The 23,575-nt window shown below is 46.6% G+C and overlaps 1 protein-coding gene across 2 annotated transcripts in view; it reads left to right on the top strand.

The window, feature by feature from the left end:
* Positions 1-23,575, top strand: part of MADD (MAP kinase activating death domain) — a 956,601-nt gene that overhangs the window by 369,096 nt on the left and 563,930 nt on the right. For both annotated transcript variants that reach the window (XM_086959712.1, XM_086959713.1), the window contains exons 13-16: positions 7,285-7,472; positions 10,003-10,283; positions 15,238-15,383; positions 15,761-15,862. In XM_086959712.1, the coding sequence (XP_086815838.1) occupies positions 7,285-7,472; positions 10,003-10,283; positions 15,238-15,383; positions 15,761-15,862 (717 nt within the window). The remainder of the gene's footprint in view (positions 1-7,284; positions 7,473-10,002; positions 10,284-15,237; positions 15,384-15,760; positions 15,863-23,575) is intronic.

The following is a 23,575-nucleotide window of genomic DNA, read 5'->3' as shown; positions in this document are numbered from 1 at the left end:
CTCCCTCCAGCCGGAGCACCATTTCTAGAACCTGGTACTCCTCATCATCGACAACCATAGACGACCATAAACGCCCCAAATTCCCACAGCCAATAATTTTTTTCAGTGGGGAAATAGTAATAAACAGTGGCACTGGGGCCCCTTCCTTAAAAAAAAAAACAATCCAGAGAGGCTTTGTCCTCTTTCGATGTGAGCTGCAGAATGCAGCGCATGGAAAGAGGAAAGCACAAGGAGAAATGGAAATGCATTTCTCCTCGTTACGTCTCCTTTTTTTGAGCCAACCAGGTTGAGTTGTTTTTGTAAATATGGGGCAGCATCAAAATCCATGGGTGTCGCGTGGGAATCCCATGCAAAGCCCATGGTTCATCTCCTTGACGCAGAGTAAGAGAACGCAGTGACGTGCGCTGCTCTGGCCATGCAAAGCCCATGGATCATCTCCTTGACGCGGAGTAAGAGAACGCAGTGATGTGCGCTGCTCTGGCCATGCAAAGCCCATGGATCATCTCCTTGACGCGGAGTAAGAGAACGGAGCGACGTGCGCTGCTCTGGCCATGCAAAGCCCATGGATCATCTCCTTGACACGGAGTAAGAGAACGCAGTGATGTGCGCTGCTCTGGCCATGCAAAGCCCATGGATCATCTCCTTGACGCGGAGTAAGAGAACGCAGTAATGTGCGCTGCTCTGGCCATGCAAAGCCCATGGATCATCTCCTTGACGCGGAGTAAGAGAACGGAGCGACGTGCGCTGCTCTGGCCATGCAAAGCCCATGGGTCATCTCCTTGACGCGGAGTAAGAGAACGCAGTAATGTGCGCTGCTCTGGCCATGCAAAGCCCATGGATCATCTCCTTGACACGGAGTAAGAGAACGCAGTAATGTGCGCTGCTCTGGCCATGCAAAGCCTATGGATCATCTCCTTGACGCGGAGTAAGACCACGCAGCGACGTGCGCTGCTCTGGCCATGCAAAGCCCATGGATCATCTCCTTGACGCGGAGTAAGAGAACGCAGTAATGTGCGCTGCTCTGGCCATGTAAATCCCATGGATCATCTCCTTGACGCGGAGTGAGAGAACGCAGTGATGTGCGTTGCTCTGGCCATGCAAAGCCCATGGATCATCTCCTTGACGCGGAGTAAGACTACGCAGCGATGTGCGCTGCTCTGGCCATGCAAAGCCCATGGATCATCTCCTTGAGGCGGAGTAAGAGAACGCAGTGATGTGCGCTGCTCTGGCCATACAAAGCCCATGGATCATCTCCTTGACGCGGAGTAAGACCACGCAGCGACGTGCGCTGCTCTGGCCATGCAAAGCCCATGGATCATCTCCTTGACGCGGAGTAAGAGAACGCAGTGATGTGCGCTGCTCTGGCCATACAAAGCCCATGGATCATCTCCTTGACACGGAGTAAGAGAACGCAGCGACGTGCGCTCCTCTGGCCATGCAAAGCCCATGGATCATCTCCTTGACGCGGAGTAAGAGAACGCAGTGATGTGCGCTGCTCTGGCCATGCAAAGCCCATGGATCATCTCCTTGACACGGAGTAAGAGAACGCAGCGACGTGCGCTGCTCTGGCCATGCAAAGCCCATGGATCATCTCCTTGACCCGAGTAAGAGAACGCAGCGACGTGTGCAAAGCCCATGGAACGAGATCCTCTTGCTGACGGGGAGCCAGTGCAGGTCCTTCAGGTGGCCGGAGATGTGGCTGCGTCGGGGGATGTCCAGGATGAGTCGGGCGGAGGCGTTCTGGATGCGTTGGAGTCTTTTCTGTAGCTTGGCTTTGGTTCCGGCGTAGAGGGTGTTTTCATAGTCCAGTCGGCTGGTGACGAGTGCCTGGGTGACCGTCTTCCTGGTTTCGGTCGGGATCCATCGGAAGATCTTGCGGAGCATGCGTAGGGTGTTGAAACATGAGGAGGAGACGGCGTTGACTTGTCTGGTCATCGAGAAGGAGGAGTCCAGGATGAAGCCCAGGTTGCGTGCGTGGTCTGTTGGCTTGGGAGTGGCGCCCAGGGCGGGGGGCCACCAGGAGTCGTCCCAGGCGGAGGGTGATGGTCCCAGGACGAGGACTTCCGTCTTGTCTGAGTTCAGTTTCAGGCGGCTGTTCTTCATCCACTCGGCGACGTCTTTCATCCCTTCGTGTAGGCACGTTCTGGCGGTGGCGGGGTCTCTGGTGAGGTGGGTGTCGTCGGCGTAGGAGATGATTTTGAGGTTGTGCTGGCGTGCGATGGCTGCAAGAGGTCTCCTGTAGATGTTGAAGAGGGTGGGGCTGAGTGATGATCCTTGTGGTACGCCTGAGCAGTAAAGATCAGCCGTCTTCACGACATCCATACAGGGACACACATGTGATGCGAGTCCCCTGTGGCTTGCTGCAACAGACTATGGGCACATTCCAGAGGTTACTTCCAAAGCAGCCGGAGCCAGCGTTGGCATTAATGTCACCTCCTTCTCCCAGGATGCCAACATCACCGCCATCACTCCTCCCACAAACCAAGAAGCTGCCATCCCCACCTACTTCATAGACCCAGTACGTGCCCTATCCCACTGATGCCTGGGGCAGGCTCCGAGCATGTGTCAGATACCGAAGAAGGGAAAATACTTGGGGATGGTCAGAATGATGATGATGATGATGATGATGATGATGATGAGGGACTATATTCCACCAGAATCTGAACCAGCATGCTTGACTGGACACCCAAAGATGACTCCATTATTGTAGTGTTACCCCAGCGTAGATCAAAAAACCCAAACCCTCTGACCTTTACCTTCAGACATAGATGTTTGAAACTCAGACAATTTATGGTGCAGAGTCTGCTCTGTGGCAGCAACAACCATATAAATGTTATTACCTTGCCCATTCTGAGGAGATATGAACGCCAAATCTGGGTTGACATTTTTCCTCTTATTAACCTTATAGTTGGCAGATTGGAAGAGTCTAGGACGTTTATTGAGTAGAGTGCAGATGCTCCGGCCGCCATCAATGACACGCTTGTTGTTTCCTATGACTTTTTCTGTAAAATAGCAGCGCATCAACCCTACGCAGAGAAGGATGGCTTTGATCAATGTCCTTCCATCCGGAAATCCAGGTAAAGATTTTAGAGGTGCCTTTTAATGGCCAGACATCATGCAGCAAGCATGAAGACCAACACAGCGTGCTCCCTGGGAGCTTTGCAGCTCAAACACCCCACTGCCATTCCTTTTTGGGGCTCCTAAAGATGTCAGGCCTACAGAGGGGGCTTCCCCAAAACATATTCGTAGAAAGACTCTACAATCCTTCAAGACAGTCAGTTAAGCTCAGGCTACTCCACATGAAGATTTTAGCACCAACTCTACGGGGGAACCCTGGGAAGAGTGGAACGTCCGATCCACTCTCCTAGAACAACCATATTAGAGCCTGATTTTCATCCGTCCCCCAGCCCAACACAAACCCCACAAGCCCAAAACCTAGTGAGTGCTTCCAGTTGAAGGAAGAATCTCTCCTCCTCACTCCAGCTTGGGAAACAATAACTACAGAGTGTTGGGTGCTCCAAACTGTGCATCCTGATCGCCCGCTCCACTTTATTCAAATACCTGCCCCGCTTTTGCCCAGAGGAACATCATCTTTGCACGCGAGAGCTACTAAAAGTGATTCACCTTGTAAAAGAGGGCTGCCATAGAAAGGTCCCGAAGAACTAAAGGAATCAAGGATTCTATGCCAGATTCTTTTTCTCGAACAAACAATATTGGGCAAGTGGAGACCAATATTAGATCTGCTCAAATGTATCAGATTCCTGAAAACAATTGTGCTGAATGGTAATACTCAAGTAGGTCCTCCTGCTGTTTCAGGAAGGGTAGTAACTCACCATCCTGGATCTGCAGGATGCCTGGTTTCATACGCCGATACATCAAATCACAGGCAGTACCTGCAAGTTTGTGACTGGGCAGCATTATCAATTCAGGGTGCTTCGATTTGGACTAACTTCTGCCCCCAATATCTTCTCATAGTGCCTAGTGCAGGTGTCTGCCTTTGTTCAAAGACCAGGTCACCAAGTATAACCTTACTCTGACATGTGGCTCGTCACTGCTCCATCAAAGAAGGGGCTTTTCCTTCCAGAGCCACATTCATCGGCCTATTCTGAGAACTGGATTGGCTTTTAGCACAGAGAAATCTTCCATCTATTTTTTGACTAAATTGTAAATTCTTGGGGCAATTCTGGATACTCAACTGGGCTGGGCTTTCCCCTTGGGGGGGAAAGAGTAGAAAACTCCAGGGCGTGGCAAAGGCATTTTGCTGAAGGCAAACATTGCTCAGCCGTACATACACATTCCACTTATGTCTTGTGTTATCATTCATTGGCTGATTACTTTCTGAATGTTTTGGATGAGGCCTAGTTAGTTGGAACTGGATCTCCAGTGAAACAGGCGACAGGCCATTGAGCAACACAGTGAAACTAACCAGAAGGCTTAAACAAGCATTGCTGTGATGTAGGTTCCTATCAAAACTCAACCCAGGCTTTCTGTTTCTGTCTTCAACAAGGATAATCAAGACAAAGGAAGGATGCGGTGAATGCTGTGAGAGCTCTCAACACGAGTCCCCCATAAGCATACTGGAGTTATTGGCATCAGACTAGGCCACCTGTTGTTCCTTTTGAAGTTAGCAGAAAAGCTATGTTGATCTACACTGCCCATGTGACTTCGATGTTGATACAATGATAAACATTTTTTAAAAAGATGTTCTACATTGAGAAGCAAGGAGGAACGAGGTCTCATTGTCGACTGAAAGACAGATGCTGTGGTACTGCACCATCTTCGAGATGGACATTGCAGAGGAACATCCGGGAACTGATCTGCCAATTGAACTTAGTTACGCTTTGTCAGAGTATCACAAGTAGTGAAGTGCAATACGCCTTTCAAAAGTGGTGTCAGCCAATCCTAGAGCTGCTCACCATTCTGGGAATGGGAAAACTCCAGTAATATGCCAACAGATACCATTCATTCATGTCTGACCGTAATGCCCTTTTGATGACCTGGTCGAAAGCTTTGCTCCAGCGTTTCCTCATTTCCCTTCATTCCCAGAATTCTGAGAAAGATGAAGGTATATTGCTGCTGTTGGCATTGCTTCATGAGTTGTGGTACAGCGACCTACAGAGGCAGTCTGCTCTCCAGCTGATCCAGCTGCAGGATCATCCTAGGCTTGTTACTAGACACAGCTTGGAGATTATGATCTGTTTGAAGTCCAGCTGCGGAGCCTGACTGCACAGTTACTGATCACGTCGAGTACATCCAGCTGAGTATTCCTCCAGAGAGCAGCGACATCTTAGTGCAAGAACGAGCACCAACCACAACACAGACAGTGCCAACTGGAAAAGATTATTTTTGTCGCACAAAGATAAGACCCTTAATCCAACCTCCGTGCAGCCTGCCCAAGCCCTGCAGTACTTGCTAGAGCTAGCCAAGAGTGCCATCAAGTATTCATTGATCAGGGTTTACTTGGCCACATTTCTGGATTCTGATGGACAGAAAGTTCTTTCTTATCTTTATGTGCATGTAGATAATTTTGAAGCAATTAATTAAAGGGCTCTTCAAGGCCTTTCCAGAGGCGTCCTCCAGTTCCATGGGAGCTAAACATTGAGCTAAGCACTGTGTTAAACTCACTCAAGCTCTCGCCTTTCAGACCCATCCCTGGAGCACACCTGAAGTTCTTTTATTGTGGAAAACCACTCTTCTGCTCGCTCTGTCAAGGAGCAGTTCCTTCGCTTCACCAAAAGCAATGTTATTTTATGGCCCAACCTAAAGTTAATGCAAAAAGTCTTTACTCACTTTCACTTCAATGAACCTGCGTCCTTCGACCGTTCTTTCCAAACCCATCCACTTTTGCAGAGATATTCTTGCACTTGCAGGATGTCGGCAGGTGAAACAGGTTCTACATGACCAAAACCAAGGGCTTATGTACTTCAGATCACTTGTCTTATTCGGCCATTCAATAAGACGTGCCAGTTGTCCAAACAAGCCCTCGCACATTGGCTGTCTGCTTGCATCACCTTCTGTCACAACAAGGCGAAGAGAAGACACACTCCAACGGAAGCTTGGCAGCAACAGGTGCACTTTATGCTGAAGAATCTTTACAGGGCTTTGGTTGTGAAGCCACTTGAAGGAGGAAGCATTTCTGTCTGGATGTGAATGCCGCATCCAGTTCAGCTTTGGGACAAGCGGTTCTCCTCGCCTGAGCTTGCTTCCCTCTCTTAGTTCTGATGCAAGCACAGGCATACATGGAAGAGCCAATGCTGGAGAAGAGATGAGTTACCTGTAACTGCAGATCTCCAAGTGTTGGTATATTACATATATCTGCCTGCGACCCAGTCTCGTCACTGGTCAGAGGCTAGTATGTGTGTTCTTGACTTTTGTGCTATGAAGTCCTAGCTATGGCGGCTTCTAGGGGGAGGAGGAAAGTGCTCATTGGCTGAAGTTATGGCTGTTTCATTGAAATGCCCATGCTGCTAAACAGCTGCTGTTGAGAAGTGCTCCTATTTTAACACTGCTTACCAGGGATTCCCAGTCTGTCTACGAGGAATGCTACAAACGGGGGAATACATGAAGACGCCAACGCTGGCGAGCAGGTAAGTAACTAATTTCATCCATGGGCTGTGGTAGCTCAGAACGTATATGTCCTAGAAGTGTCATGGCGGAGAACACACCGACCCATGGGATGTGATGACTTTTAACTCCTTTATCTGTGGGGTGCGATGGTTTGACTCCTTGATCTAATAGATATAAAAACCCTAAACCCATGGAGTGTGATGGCTGAACTCTGATTCTTGGGATATGATGACTCCTATATCAATGAGGTTTGATGGCTGAACTCTTTGATCTATTAGATATAATGTCTGATAACCCTTATATACATGTGGTGTATTGGCTGAACTCTGAGCCTTGGGATATGATGGCTGATGACTGACTTTTATGTGCACAACTCATCAGGAATTGACTAACTTCATGTTTTGTGCAGATGTTTTTGATAAGTGACTAATGTCTCATTTATGGGCAGAGCTCCTTCATAACGGGACCGCTGCCCCTTTAGGTTTGCAGACACCTTTGGTAATGTACTTCTTTCCTAGTTAGCAGCATATCTCGGGAGAGCCTGAGGGATCTCCCTGTTACATGCGGTGCCTTTTGGAACTGTTTTCTTGACATCATAATTCTGGTGCCACTTATCATATTCCGGACCAGTGTTACCAGTTACAAGGGTTGATGTAAGATTTCAGTGTTGTGTGCTTGTATTAATACAGTATAATGTGTGCCTTGTGTTTCGCTCAGATGTCGACCCTCTAACTCATGCCGCCCTGGGGGATGCCAGTGAGGTCGAGTTTGATGACTTTCAGGAATATGCAGCCGATCTGGACGACGCAGCACCAGACAGCGAGAACTCCTTGGATAACAACCAACCCAGCTCCAGCACAACAGCCAGCAGCAGCCCAAGTACAGTCATCCACGGTGCCAACCATGTGAGTCTGGAGAACGCTGCAAGGGAGCCTGGTGGGGGAAGGGTGGACGACCACAACCATTGCACCAACCAAGTGGGTCTAAGGGTATCAATGCAAGTTTCAGTAAGACTCCGGGCACTTAAGAGGGGTTGAGAAGAGCATGTAAACATGAGAATGGGTGTAGGGCTAAGGGAGAAGGAAGTATGTAATCTGCGTTCTGGACTATGTCAAGCATATGCTTGGCTGGGGCAGAAGTGAACTGCTTTAGGGTGTGGTAAAGAAATCCAGGAGTAAATGAGGAGCTCTAAGACGGGGATAGGGGGTCCCTCCCATCCGCCACCCCGACTCCATGAGACTAAGAGCAGCAGTGAGCTGTTCAGAGTCAGAAATATGAAGATATAACAGGCCTATAGAGAGCATGAAGAAGCACAAGGAACATGAGGCAGGCAATCGTGAGAAGGTCCCTCCAGAATGTTGTTTTATTGTGAATGGAAAGGGAGGAAAGGTAGATCCCACAGCGTTCGTGAGTTGCCCAAGCAAGGACAGGTGTAGCCCAGATGGACTAAACACATTTGTAGAGGTATCTGGGTCCACCAGAGTCATTCAGGGGACTAATGGTAAGGAGAAGGAGAGTAATTCAACAGTGGTATAACACCTCCGTGTCTGAAGAGGAGTACAAGAAAGCAGATTAAGGCACAATCAGCAGTAAGTGATAAAGGTCTGCGAGGGAGGGTGTAAGGGAGGGTGCAAGGAAGGCCAGTACGTTCATTCTCCTGCCACAAAGCACTTTGCAGTCTACCGGTCACCTGTCCAAGTCCCTAAAGGGCTGACTCATTCCTGCGCCCTCGTGTGGGATAGTAACGGCAGAGCTTTGAAACTTTTGTCATCTCTAGTGCGACAGTTTATCATCCGTGTCAGATCCTGCATTATCGAAGGCACCCGCCCTATCAGAAGTTCAATAAAACTGTTTGGAGCGAGAACTCTCGCTCAACCACTGGCTGCAAAGTCAAAAATCAATTTAGTTGAAAGAAGAAACATCCAATTAAAAAGGCCCCGTCATTACCTGCACTGGGATGAGCCAAGGCTTAGTGTCAAGACCTCCCACCTCATGTCACTAGTTTAATACATTGGAGAAGGTGTATGCATTTATACAACAGTGATCCTATCTTGCAAAAGGAGTGTCACATGGGTGTACCAGGGACTCTAAGAAAGGAACCTACGAAGGTGAAAAGACAGACATTTGGTTTGACATTTTATAGCTCACCCTAGTGTGGGTCGGCTCATCCTTTCACTGAGCCATTCCGCTTGGCCAGGAACAGTAGGCGACCTGGCAGGCAGGAGAATTCATGTTTGGCCACTTCTAGAGCAGAGACCGTTCACCTTCAGCTCTTGCTAAAGAGGTCTCCTACCTTCGATGCATCGTGCAGCCCTGCCATTTGTGGTGACGGCGAAACCCTTGTAGGGTCCAATAGCAGTGAGCCAATACATTAAAGTAGGAGACTTTTAAACACACTTCTCAGAAGTATTCATCATGTGAGGAGAGCAGGACGGAGCTATCCGCTTCATCTATCCCTTCCTTCAGAGAGGCTGCCAGAACAGCCTGGTCGCGACCGTAGCAGGTTTAGAGAAACATTCCGCCCCAAACTGCCCATGTAGAGCAGGCACAACCCCTCTTTTGAACCCCCATGTCTTCATGCAGAGCACAAAGAAGAGCAGCTGGCCCGAGGCATAGTGAGCGCGGATAAATCCTTCTACCACCAGTGCTGGTCCTCATCGGACGGAAGCTCAGCAGAGGGGTCAAGGAAAGTTTTCATGGTTTCCCTAACAGAAAGGGATCTTGCTTTTGGAAAGTCTGTGTCAAAGCAATCCATGTAATGTCTGTCCTAATGGTGCAGCTGCGCCACAGTAAGGCAGCGCATTTGGTAAGAGATTAACTTCGAGTAGCTTGTGCGCTGTCTTTCAAGATTGAGCAAAACCAAAGGGGATGATGGACGGAGTGTTGAACATTGCAAGCACTCACCCAGTCAACTGATCTAGGTTTAATCCATCATTATTCTTTAGCTCACTCCGCCACCCCAGTTCAGACATGGCCATATGCAAATCAGTCTGACCGAACTGCCAAGGCATGTCTTCTTTGGACCGGAAACAAGCATCCTAGGACCGGTTTCTGGCATTCCAGCCGTCTTCAGGATAGCTTGACTCCAGTGGTGTGGAGAGCATGGGACTCACGTCAGAGCATACCCTGCCAACTTATGGCAAACAAAGCGGTACATTTCTGTAAGACTACATCACAGGCACATAGATGATCGGCACACAACTGGCATCAAAAGTAACATTCAAAGGATATTTATTAAAAAGTTGTTTACATCTCCCTGAGAGCCTGGACTTTAGTAACGGTGGGGCAGGCCCTGAAAAGGAGAGCCAATACCAGTTCTTGTGGACAGGGCTGCATTCGGGGAGCAGTGAGCTTGGGTACCATGGGTAGGAGGAGGAGAAGTGCTGAGTGATGAGAAGGTTTCATTTACATGAGAGCTTCTGATTGCCTCTGTAGGAATCTGCAGATTCAGCAGAGATTGAAGATAAGTTGATGGCGGGATTCCCAGATCACCTCCCCTCCCTGCCTTTACAGCCCAACTTCAGTAAGATCAACCTAGAGCGTCGCGAGAGCGAGAGTACCACCTGCAGTGCTGGCTCCATGGAAGGCGCGCCCAGGAGGCGCGAGTATGACAACCCCTACTTCGAGCCACAATATGGCTTCCCAGCAGAAGACGAGGAGGGGGATCAGGAGGAAAGCTACACCCCCAGGTTCAACCATGCCCAGAACGGAGGCCGGTAAGCAGTCTGCCTGTCTGTTCTTCTGTAGTGCTTGTTTTCATCATCGCAACCTCGGTTTCTGCTGTTCAGCTATTGTTTGCTCCTCTAACTTCTGATCTTTACCTTACACCCCCCATCGCTTTGGTGTTTCATTCTCCGTTCCTTGCCAATTGCTCCATGTACTTAATTGGGGGATTAACACTGTTTATATGTTCTCAGTTTTACCTGAGTAGTGTGTGGATTTTCTTCTCTGTATATTGTTGCTTAGCTTACATTGTTGGTCTGCGTTGTTACTTTCCTCCTTCCCGAGTTTTGGCTTTGTTTTTCTTTCTTACTTTCACGTTGATGATTGCCCACTGGATTTGCTTTCGGATCAGCTGGTGGCTTACTGGTCCATTTGCTTTATTGTTTGACTTGGTGTTTATTTCTAACTTTCACTTTCAGTGTGGCTGGCTGATGGCTCTCTTCCTTTGCAGTGCCCTTGTAGATCTTCTGTGCATTCACTAGAGTGATACTTTTGAAGACTTTGTTTTTTGCGCTTTGTGTTGACTTGTTTGATTGCTGGTTGCTGCTTTAATATTTCTTTCGATTTTTCACTGTTGATGACTGGCTGTTTTATTGTGCTGCCTACTGGTTGGTTGAAAGTGGTCTGTTTTGTTCTACAGTCTTTACGTTGGGTTAACAGTCAAGTGTTCATTTGTGTTGGATAGTTGTATGTTTAGTTGGTTTAAAGATGCTTGTCTTGGTTTGCCTTCTTGCTTCATCCATATTTACTTTTACATAATTTTTGGGGCTGGTGTCTTTTCTTTTGTGGCATTCTTCCTAGTATTGCTAATAAGTAGAAAGGTACCCCCTATATAATGTAAGGTCCTAGAGCAGGGGGGACAAAAAAAACTTCAAAAACCTCTAAACTGCCCTATATCACTTCAAAAGCTGGCCACTCGGGCTCATGCATGAAAAAAGTCCCCAAAACATCCACTCAACCAGGAGATTTCATAAAACCATATTTATTGTTTGTAAAACGTTTTTTGTTTTTTTCTTTTTCAAAAAATGTAAGTATTCTAAATTAGCACAGTGCTTGAAAGTAGACACATAAGCAGAATAGTCCTGTTATATCACTTTCGCAATATAGTTCATGCACTTAATTTCATGAACGAATAAAGAAGAAACTGCTGTTTTTGTGACTTATCAACACATCGTAGTCCCAAAGTTACTGATCTTACTCACTGGATCCCGCATGTGTCTTTGAACAGTTCTATGTATTATTTGTTGGTGTCGGATGTATGATGGTATGGATCCCGCATGTGTCTTTGAACAGTTCTATGTATTATTTGTTGGTGTCGGATGTATGATCGTATGGATCCCGCATGTGTCTTTGAACAGTTCTATGTATTATTTGTTGGTGTCGGATGTATGATGGTATGGATCCCGCATGTGTCTCTGAACAGTTCTATGTATTATTTGTTGGTGTCGGATGTATGATCGTATGGATCCCGCATGTGTCTTTCAACAGTTCTATGTATTATTTGTTGGTGTAGGATGAATGATGGTATGGATCCCGCATGTGTCTTTGAACAGTTCTATCTATTATTTGTTGGTGTAGGATGAATGATGGTATGGATCCCGCATGTGTCTTTGAACAGTTCTATGTATTATTTGTTGGTGTCGGATGTATGATGGTATGGATCCCGCATGTGTCTTTGAACAGTTCTATGTATTATTTCTTGGTGTCGGATGTATGATAGTTTGGATCCCGCATGTGTTTTTGAACAGTTCTATGTATTATTTGTTGGTGTCGGATGTATGATCGTATGCATCCCGCATGTGTCTTTGAACAGTTCTATGTATTATTTGTTGGTGTCGGATGTATGATAGTTTGGATCCCGCATGTGTCTTTGAACAGTTCTATGTATTATTTGTTGGTGTCGGATGTATGATCGTATGGATCCCGCATGTGTCTTTGAACAGTTCTATGTATTATTTGTTGGTGTCGGATGTATGATAGTTTAAATCCCGCATGTGTCTTTGAACAGTTCTATGTATTATTTGTTGGTGTCGGATGTATGATCGTATGCATCCCGCATGTCTTTGAACAGTTCTATGTATTATTTGTTGGTGCCGGATGTATGATGGTATGGATCCTGCATGTGTCTTTGAACAGTTCTATGTATTATTTGTTGGTGTCGGATGTATGATGGTATGGATCCCGCATGTGTCTTTGAACAGTTCTATGTATTATTTGTTGGTGTCGGGTGTATGATAGTTTGGATCCCGCATGTGTCTTTGAACAGTTCTATGTATTATTTGTTGGTGTTGGATGCATGATAGTTTGGATCCCGCATGTGTCTTTGAACAGTTCTATGTATTATTTGTTGGTGTCGGATGTATGATAGTTTGGATCCCGCATGTGTCTTTGAACAGTTCTATGTATTATTTGTTGGTGTCGGATGTATGATCGTATGGATCCTGCATCTGTCTTTCAACAGTTCTATGTATTATTTGTTGGTGTCGGATGTATGATCGTATGCATTCCGCATGTGTCTTTGAACAGTTCTATCTATTATTTGTTGGTGTCGGATGTATGATCGTATGGATCCCGCATGTGTCTTTGAACAGTTCTTTGTATTATTTGTTGGTGTCGGATGTATGATGGTATGGATCCCGCATGTGTCTTTGAACAGTTCTATGTATTATTTGTTGGTGTCGGATGTATGATAGTTTGGATCCCGCATGTGTCTTTGAACAGTTCTATGTATTATTTATTGGTGTCGGATGTATGATAGTTTGGATCCCGCATGTGTCTTTGAACAGTTCTATGTATTATTTGTTGGTGTCGGATGTATGATGGTATGGATCCCGCATGTGTCTTTGAACAGTTCTATGTATTATTTGTTGGTGTCGGATGTATGATCGTATGGATCCTGCATGTGTCTTTCAACAGTTCTATGTATTATTTGTTGGTGTCGGATGTATGATCGTATGCATCCCGCATGTGTCTTTGAACAGTTCTATGTATTATTTGTTGGTGTCGGATGTATGATCGTCTGGATCCCGCATGTGTCTTTGAACAGTTCTTTGTATTATTTGTTGGTGTCGGATGTATGATCGTATGGATTCCGCATGTGTCTTTGAACAGTTCTATGTATTATTTGTTGGTGTCGGATGTATGATGGTATGGATCCCGCATGTGTCTTTGAACAGTTCTATGTATTATTTGTTGGTGTCGGATGTATGATCGTATGCATCCCGCATGTGTCTTTGAACAGTTCTATGTATTATTTGTTGGTGTCGGATGTATGATGGTATGGATCCTGCATGTGTCTTTGAACAGTTCTATGTATTATTTGTTGGTGTCGGATGTATGATTGTATGCATCCCGCATGTGTCTTTGAACAGTTCTATGTATTATTTGTTGGTGTCGGATGTATGATGGTATGGATCCCGCATGTGTCTTTGAACAGTTCTATGTATTATTTGTTGGTGTCGGATGTATGATCGTATGCATCCCGCATGTGTCTTTGAACAGTTCTATGTATTATTTGTTGGTGTCGGATGTATGATCGTATGGATCCCGCATGTGTCTTTGAACAGTTCTATGTATTATTTGTTGGTGTCGGATGTATGATCGTATGGATCCCGCATGTGTCTTTGAACAGTTCTATGTATTATTTGTTGGTGTCGGATGTATGATCGTATGGATCCCGCATGTGTCTTTGAACAGTTCTATGTATTATTTGTTGGTGTGGGATGTATGATCGTATGGATCCCGCATGTGTCTTTGAACAGTTCTATGTATTATTTGTTGGTGTCGGATGTATGATCGTATGGATCCCGCATGTGTCTCTGAACAGTTCTATGTATTATTTGTTGGTGTCGGATGTATGATCGTATGGATCCCGCATGTGTCTTTGAACAGTTCTATGTATTATTTGTTGGTGTAGGATGTATGATCGTATGGATCCCGCATGTGTCTTTCAACAGTTCTATGTATTATTTGTTGGTGTCGGATGTATGATGATATGGATGCGGCATGCGATGTGGTTGAATGCATGTTCCATGATTGAGTCTGGGGTTACTCTTATCTTCACACTTCGGTTGCTGCCATGTTGTAAGTACCTCTTTTTCATGTGTATGATTATTTGTTTATATTGACATTTTTTGTCTGTTTTATCTAATTATGTTACAGTAATTGAGATACCAAGCCGTTCATGAAAATCTGCTTGAGTGTCTACTTTCAAGCTTTTGGCTAATTTATAATAATGACATTATTTTTAAAAGAGAAAAAACAAAAAACGTTTTACAAATAATAAATCTGGTTTTATGAAATATCCTGGTTGAGTGAATATTTTGGGGACTTGTTTCATGCGTGAGCCCGAGTGGCCGGCTATTGAAGTGATATCGGGCAGTTTAGAGGTGTTTGCAGATTCTTTCTAGTATTGAGCTGGATGAGAGCATGTTTTGTCTGTGGATCAATAACTTTATTTTGTTCATTAATGCGGTTGCAGCTGGGCTCTGTACTGAGACCTCTATTATGTGTTTTATGTTTTTTAACTATTATCTCACTCTTTGTAAGTTGTTTGGTCATTTTCTCCCCCATGAGCCAATTGTCTCATTTTGGTGTCAAGCCGTCCCCTGCTCTTAACTCTTAATATTTTCTTGAACCTTCAGGTGGGCTCTATTGAGACATCTCTTACTCCAGACATAATCTCATGTGGGAGAAGTTGTCAAACATCTGCGTCAGTTGGACTCGCACTGAGATCAGAACGTTTCGCTGTCCTTTGCCTGTGCATTGTAGATTTATTTTGACATGAGACGCATTTGGCTGCTTCCATCCAATGAAACTGAGGCTAAGCAGCTGCCTTGATTGCTCATCAGCATGTGCCTTCCAACAGAATACCAGTACAGCAGAACTGTTATTTGTGAGGAATGTTTTGTGTGGTGCTTTATCTCAGAACCCTTGTTTATTCTCTAGCCCCCAAAAGCTTCTGCTGCGCCCCAATAGCTTACAGCTGGCCGGTGACTCGGATGCGGAGTCGGATTCTCATGCCAGCTCTCCGAACTCCACCATCTCCAACAACAGCAGCGAAGGCTTCGGAGGCGGCATCATGTCCTTCGCCAGTAAGTGGCCCAACTGGAAGCCCCGCAGAATGGGGGAACGGTGGTAGAGGTGGCAGTGCGGGGGATTGTGAAGAGGGGCTTGGTGTGCTTGCAAGAAAAGAACCTGAAACCAGGGTGGCACCGGGGATCATCTTGTCATGCAATAGGCGGGAAGGAAAAGAAAAGAACTAGTAAAAGAACAAAAAGCTTAGAGAGAGAGAGGTGAAGCACTTGCTGAGAATGTCAAGTGGCTCCAAGTTACAGATTGAGACATTAGAAGGAGGGAGACTATGATGGCTGAGAAACTGCGGGGGCTGAACGGGAAGTGAGAGCCCATTGGGTACGCGTCTGAGGGATAGCCATGCTGTCTTAAAGGTGTCCTTCTTCTATGTTTACAGGCAGCCTGTACAGGAACCACAGCACCAGCTTCAGCCTCTCAAACCTGGCCCTACCCAACAAAGGTGTGCGGGATAAGACCACCCCATTCCCCAGCCTAAAAGGTAATGTCTACTCCACATCTGGAAGGGGCTCTGGCTAAGATTAGGTCCCAGCGCACACTCTTAAAAACCCGTGTTTCTACAAATCGGCAGATGAGCACTTGTTTAGATGCATGTATTGACCTTTTCCGAAAGCGAGCCGTCAAACAGTCTTGTTAGCAAAAGTGCAGGACACCCAGACACCTTTGACATACTGGCCCTTATTTCGAATATATTGGCCGATCAGCAGGATATCAGGATTCCAGTAGTTCTGTTACTGCAGCCAGTAATTGTGTAATTACTGGAGATTATTCATGAATGGGATTGTGTGTTGCGTTTTGCTGCTGTTAATTAAGGCGATGTTCCTGATTTCCATGTGGAAGAGTAGTTTTACAGCATTTAGGGATACAGCATTGCTACTTTTATCGGTATAATTTTAAGTGTGTGCCTCCTCTTGTCCGTTTGTTCTCTCCCATAGGATTGAAGATGGAAGACCATTTAACGGCTCACTTTCACCAATGAGCAATTTGACTGTTATGTGAACAGTGATAACTTTGTGACCTTGTCTCTTACCTTTTTCCTTCTTTTAAAGTTCAACATAAAGTTCGCCTACATTGAACCGTACAAAGTTAGATTAGGTAAATTTGCTGGTTTCATTTTAACCAAGTTAGAAGAATTCATCAAGAAAGATGGAGTGTGCGATTTTTGACGATAAATTAAATTTCATGGCCCACTCAAATAAAATAGCAGCAACAGCCCATCACAAACTTAGGCTGATCAAGAAAATCATGCCGTTTCTACCAACCTCAGCAGGCAAGACGCTGGTAAGCGCCCTCGTGCTGTCATCTCTTGACTATTGTAACGACTTATTCATCAACGCCCAAGCAAGAGTGACCAACAAAATGCAGACCATCCAGAATGCTGCAGCCCGCCTCTTGTCTGGAATCCCAAAGTTCTCACCAATCTCTGAGACTATAAGAGACCTGCATTGGCTCAAGATTCGAAACAGGATCAAGTTTAAAGCGCTATGCATACTCTATAAAGCACTGCACAACTGTGGTCCACATTTCCTGAAATCCCATCTCAGATACCAGTCCTCCATAAGATCGCTCCGATCTAACAACCTTAAAATCCTTCAAATACCACAAACAAAAACAGTTAACTGGGGCGATAGACGCTTCCTTGTGGCAGCTCCCAGGTTATGGAACTCCCTGCCAGCTTCCATCAAAGACAGCCCATTCCTGATGCATTTCCGTAGAAAGATAAAGACCTGGCTGTTTGATCAAGAAGAGTTACCGGCCTAACCTCGGGAATACATTCAAAGTTTCTAGCGCCGAGACGCCTACGGACAATTGTACGCTCTATAAATCTCAAAAATAAATAAATAAATAAATAATAACACATATAAAAATGGAATGATTGAACAGTATCCCTGAACGCATTCTCCTCACCTCCCAAGACACAAGACTAATTCCTTTATAAGCTCTTTGAAACATTGCTAAATCTTTAGTGTCCTTTAAAAAATAAAAAAAATCATATAGGATTAAAAATGAACGCATAACTGGGATAAAATACTTTTTAAAAATGGCTTCCTATCTAATAGATACTTCTATCCACAACTATTTTAAAATATCCCCAGGCATTAGATTGTATCTTTGAGACTTCAATTCCTGCAAAGGCCACCAACGGTTACTCAAACAGCTCTGTCAATGGTAGGTGCCCCAAGATGCAAATATTGGTGACGCGCCACACCTTGACCTCATTTCCTATTTTCCTTGGGCCTCTAACTCTAGATTCCAGAGCTCGCTGTATTTTGGTTTTACTTTCGGGGGTTTTCTTCTCTGTACCGAAGTATGAATTAAAGACTTACCCCAAGTTCATGAATTTGATAGGTTAAAAGGCTGGGCTTCTCTCTGCCTTCCGCCGGCAGCACCAAACACAAATATTACAAACAAATGAAACTCCCCTGCTCCTATTCAAATTCTGCCTCTTTGTCCAGACACTGGGTTCCAAAGTAAAATCACTGTCTTGTTGGGACGTCTCGGGCTTCCTCTCCTCCCTCCTCTGTAGAGATGCCCAGACTGGTTTCAGGGAGCATCTGTATTCACAAATCAGGCTTTTGTTCAGATGGCCCTGCTGAAGAAGTTCATCATGCTGTGAGGATTTACCTGGAATGTTAGCAACAGATTCCGATGCTAAGTCCACTTCTTCCGCTTTCCGTCAAATAACCTATATAGTGAACACCAGAATCCGAAGTGACCGTATACGGGAAGAAATGAGAAGAATGAGTCTCTCTGTACGCGTCTCAGCTTGATGACCTCGAAAGCACAGGCTGGTGGAAGTTGTGTGGCAGAGACTTTCAGTTAGCAATTGACCAGCCACGCTGCTCAGCCCACACAATACTCCTCTGCGCAGCTACTTAACCTTCAAGGTTTGTGGCCCCTGGATGAAATTGTGACCGCACGAATCAACAGACTGTAATTGACCCCTCCACTCGCTTCCCCTCACTCCCCTTCCCCACCTCCTTCACCTACCACCGGCTCCCTCTCTGCTTCGCCAGTCCGCCTTCCCATTACCACTTTATCTGCGTTTTACCTTAATACCAGGTCAGCAGTCAAGCACTATCATGAACTCTTCACCTTACTGGACCTGCACAAACCCGATCTCCTTTTTCTTACGGAGACGTGGTTTTGTGACAGTTCCCTTCCCCCCTTATTTGCAATGCTTCCTGCTTCATATTATGCTCTTCGTGCCGATCGTCCCCCCGGAAAACCGGGTGGTGGCGTCGCCCTGAATGCCCATAGAGAAATCGTTTTTCAACTTTTGGCCTTTCCCCTTATTGGCTCATCAGATTTTTTAGTTGCCCGTACACTTTCTTTTAGCACTCCGCTCACTTGTGTGCTGATGTACCGCCCTCCCTCTTCTCCTCAACGCTTCCTGCCAAGCTTCCAAGACTTGATGGCCACCCTAGTCGTAAACAACTCAGCCATTTTGGTATTAGGAGACTTCAATTTTTGGCCTTCAGATCCGGCCGAATGTTCAACATCGAAAGAATTCTCAGAGTCTCTCCGTTTTTTAAATTTTGCCCCAGCTGTGCATTCCCCAACCCACTGTCAGGGCCACATCCTAGATCAGATTTGGTCCCTCAACTGCCCGATTTCATCTCTTACTATTTCCCCTTGTACCTGGTCTGATCATTTTCTCATTTCCTTTTCGTTACCTTTCAGTTTATCCCGCAAGTCCTCCCTCCCAAAAAACATCTGGGCGCGCTCCTGGAACCATGCAGATGTGACCTCCCTGTCTGCCACACTTTCCGCCTCTTGCCCGGATCTTCACGGGTTGTCATCTCGTGAACAAGCTGAGTCCATCAATTCATGGCTTTGCTCAGGCTGCGACTCAGTCGCCCCCTTAAGGCGGGTATCATCCAGACGAACCAAAGACGCAAATCGCTGGTTCAGTCAGGATCTCAAAGCTCAAAAACTCAACGTCCGCCGGGCAGAACACTCCTGGAGACGGGCCTACTGCCCAACACTCAGAAACCAGTACATTACTCTTTTGGCCCAGTACAAAAAATCTATCTTGGCGACCAAAAAACGCCTATTTTTCCTCTAAAATACTAGCCGCAGAAAATCAGTCCAGAGAAATTTTCACTATTGTGCATGATCTTGCATACTCTGACAGGGCCTCCCTCAAACCCTCTCCCTCCTAGCATCTCTGTGACTCCCTCAATTCTTTTTTTCTCGAAAAAATCTCCACCATTAAAGCAAATATCCCCCCTCCTTCCTTTTCCTTTGTCATTCCCCAATGCCCCCCCCATCACAGCATGTATCGACTCCATCCCCCTCCTCACAGAAGAATCCTTTCTTTCTCTTCTACCGCTGGTCAAATCTGGTTCCCCTCTAGACCCTTGCCCCGCACATATTCTGAAACAGATTTACTCTGCTTGTGTCTTGCCCCCCCTCTCTTTCCTCAATAGCTCATTATCACAGGGCACCGTCATTCCATCTCTCAAATCGGCCGTCATCCTATCTATCTTAAAAAAAAACGGAGCGGACCCCTCAGTACTCGTTAACTATCGCCCCATCTCACTCCTGCCCTTTTTGGCGAAGGTTCTGCAGCGCCATGTAACTAGAACGCTCAGCACCTTCGTGGAGGAGAATAGGGTATTAGCCCCCCCGGCAGGCTGGGTTCCGTCCCTCACACTCCACGGAGTCCGTTGTACTATCGGTCCTGGACAACCTCAGAGAGGGTATGGACACTAACCAACCCCAGGCCTTGGTCCTCCTCGATCTCTCCGCCGCTTTTGACACGGTTGACCACTCCATCTTACTGTCCCGTGTCAGAGCGGCGGGAATCGGTGGATCAGCCTTGGTCTGGCTGTCCTCCTTTCTGAGTGACCGCACCCAAGCAGTGCGCTAGGGTGATTTGTCAGCGAACTTCCAGCCGGTCAAATGTGGGGTCCCCCAGGGTTCATCCCTTTCCCCGTTGCTATTTAATTTGTATATTGCTCCTCTTATTTTTTCCCTCCAACAGCTGGAGGTCTCCGTCTACAACTATGCGGATGACCTCCAGCTAATTTTTTCCCTATCCTCTTCCCCGGAGTCCATTTCTAACTTTCAGTCTGTTATGACTTTCATCCGGGACTGGATGAACCACAACCACCTGAAGCTCAACCCCGACAAAACGGAGTTGGTTGCTCCAGTCCCTGGTCTTCTGCCTTTTGGCCCCCCTCGTTGGGCTCCCCTCCAACTCCTTCACCCTCTGTAAAAACTCTTGGGTTTAAACTGGATCACCAACTCTCACTTCACTCCCAAGTCAGCACAGTGGTGTCCTCGTCTTTCCATTCCCTTCGCACTATTCGTAAAGTCTCCCGCTTTTTCTCCTTCCCTGCCCTTAAACTTATAGTCCTGGCAATGGTGATCTCCCGCCTGGATTACGGCAATGCCCTTTATTGTGGTATGCCCGCGTACAACCTGCGATGCCTCCAACTGGTCCAGAACCAGGCGGCGCGCCTGGTTTTCAATCTGTCAAAGTCTCACCACGTCACTCCCCTCCTTAAGACCTTACACTGGCTCCCCATCCGTGAACGAGCCCAGTTTAAACTAGGATGCATTATCTTCAATGCCCGGTCCGGCTCAGCCCCCGCTTTTATCACTTCTGAAATTCATTCTTATGTTCCTCCCAGGGAGCTGCGTTCTTCCACCCAACAATTGCTCGTAGTCCCTAGTTTCAAACGTAAAAAGTGGGGAGGATCCAAATTTTCCACACTCGCCCCTGCCTTCTGGAACTCCCTCCCGGCTCATTTGAGATCCTGTCCCCAGTATACACTCTTCCGCAAGACACTGAAATCTTTCCTTTTCACACAAGCCTTTTCCCCGTAAACCCCTTTTCCGCGCTCTTGTTTTTCTGCTCCTCAGGGGTTCAGTACTGTACAGCGCCATGAAACCGCTAGGTGTACGCGCGCTTAAGAAATATTTTTAATCTCAAACTCAACTGACTCGTAACCCGTGTAATTCTATACAAGAAGGTACCATTCACCTAAATACTCTTGTGTACATCAGTATAAACTGTCTGGCGAGTATCAGTATTACCAGAGTATGCAAGCAGAGCAGCTGTGACTAGCCCTAGAAGACAAACCTACAGTCTGGGAACCAAATACGAAGGTCGGCCCCCAGTAGTAGAGACATCCGGAGCCAAGATGGCCTGGAGAGGTTGAAGTTGAAGCAGAAATGCCGGAAAGGCAACAAGCAAAGTTCAGTATCTGCCGAAGGGAAGTGTCTGAGCTGCTCGAACCACCCACGGGAACCAAAGGGGAGCAAAACAAAAAAAGTGCAGGGAACGATAATGGTATAAACTATGCAACTGAATTAGACGACACATCAACCACTGTTGCAGTCAAAGTGTAACACTGCGTCTGGTGCTTAAATTGTCCCAGCTCTTAATGATTCTAAAGTGTTCGGAACTTTCGAGCTCCTTCTCGTATGGTTCAGCTCATTCAGAATGTTCTGGCTTTTTATGCCTTGCCCCAGAAGTGCTGATTGCGTTACCCTGTGACTCCACCCTCCTTCCCCTCCCCAGCTGCCACTGGGCCATCTGCTACAGTCTTCAAGGGTTGCCCATAGAATGCTTGTATGTGTAATCTGAGAAATGTGGGCACCTTCCTGCAAAACAAGCCATGATTCTCAGAGCCAGTGAACACAATGACCAGGATTCCTTTTCCCATAGTGCCTCCTATCCAGTCTTCCTTGAGACCCTTGTGCATTCAGTGGTAACTGGTTAGTGTCATGCATGTGTACTGTCTTTTACCACTGAGTCCCAAGGCCACCTATCCTGTTGTACTCCAGTTAGGTAATCCAGTTGTCCTCGTCAGGATATTGACTCTCCAGGAGTGGCACAGTCATTCATTCTAGGTTTGTTGAAGGATGTTCTAGACTTAATAAACGCAGATACAACCTGGTGCAGTCAATAAGCCTTAGGAAATACATCCAAGGTAAGCAGAAAGAACAACTAAAATTAGGATGCGCGTTGATCACAAGCACCTGCTTTCAACTCCTAGGGCTGAGATACAGCCCTAAATGTATTTGTAGGGTTTACACACCAGGTGATACATTTTCTGTCTCATAGGCCCTGTGGCTGATGTTGTGCTAAGGGGCTGTACCCGAATGAATTTAAAGAACTCGGGGAGTCTTCAGGTTTACTGTAATGTTCATAAACAAAGTTTAAGTCAGTGGGCTTATGAGAGGAATAAAATGCAAAGCTGCAACCGAACAGTGTCGGGCTGAGGGAGGAGCCTTGGGGGACTCCACAGATGAGCTTGTTGGGTTCGTAGGTGAAGGTTGAGAGCCTGACCTGTTGTGGTCTGTTGGAGATGGAGTAGATACACCTGAGGGTGGTTCTTTGAATTTCTGGATTCTGGTGATGAGGGTTACGTGAGAGACTAAGTCGAAAGCTGCGGAGTGGTTGAGCAGGACCAGTGCAGCGGCTTCTCCTCTGTTCATGATTAGGTGGATGTAGTCTGTTGCTTCTAGGAGGGCGGTCTCTGTGCATTGGTTGCTGGGGAATCCTGACTGAATGGAGTCCAGGATGTGGTGCTATTCAAGATGGGTGAGGTGCTGGTTGTTGATCTGTTTCTTCAGGACTTTGTCTGGTAAGGGAATGAGCAAGATGGGCCTTTAACTGCAGAGATCACCGGGATTGGTTGAGGATTTCTTCAGCAGAGCGGTGACCTCTGTGTGTTTCCATCCATCCCGGAAGTATCCGCTGAGGATGGAGGAGTTCAAGATGGTGGTGAGGTTGGTTCTGATCAGTGTGCCTCCCAGGTTGTACATGTGGTGAGGGCAGAAGTCTGAGGGGGGATCTTGAGTGGATGGACTGCATGATTCTAGTGGTGTCTTCTGTAGTGAGTGGGCTCCAGCCTGTTAGGTGGTATGTGCTCCAGGTGGAGGGGGGTTGCATGGTGATGCCCACAGTGGGTGGCTGGGGTACAAAGTTAAGATCTTGAGGAATGTGTTGTGGAAGAAGTCCGAGAGGTTGTCACAAAGGATTTGTGAGGGGACATGGTGTAGGGGGGCGTCCTTTGGGTTGGTGAATTTATTGACGATGTTGACGAGATCTTAGTCTGTGTTTCATTGGGATTCCAGTCTGACCACGAGGGCCGCTTTCCTGGCCTCTTTGGTCTGTGTGTGGTATCTTCTGAGGGCAGATTTGTACGTGTCCCTGGAAGTGTTGTCTTGGCTG

This window comes from Lissotriton vulgaris, chromosome 2_2, assembly GCF_964263255.1.
Source record: "Lissotriton vulgaris chromosome 2_2, aLisVul1.2, whole genome shotgun sequence".
Lineage (NCBI taxonomy): Eukaryota > Metazoa > Chordata > Amphibia > Caudata > Salamandridae > Lissotriton > Lissotriton vulgaris.
This window is presented reverse-complemented; position numbering and strand designations above follow the sequence as displayed.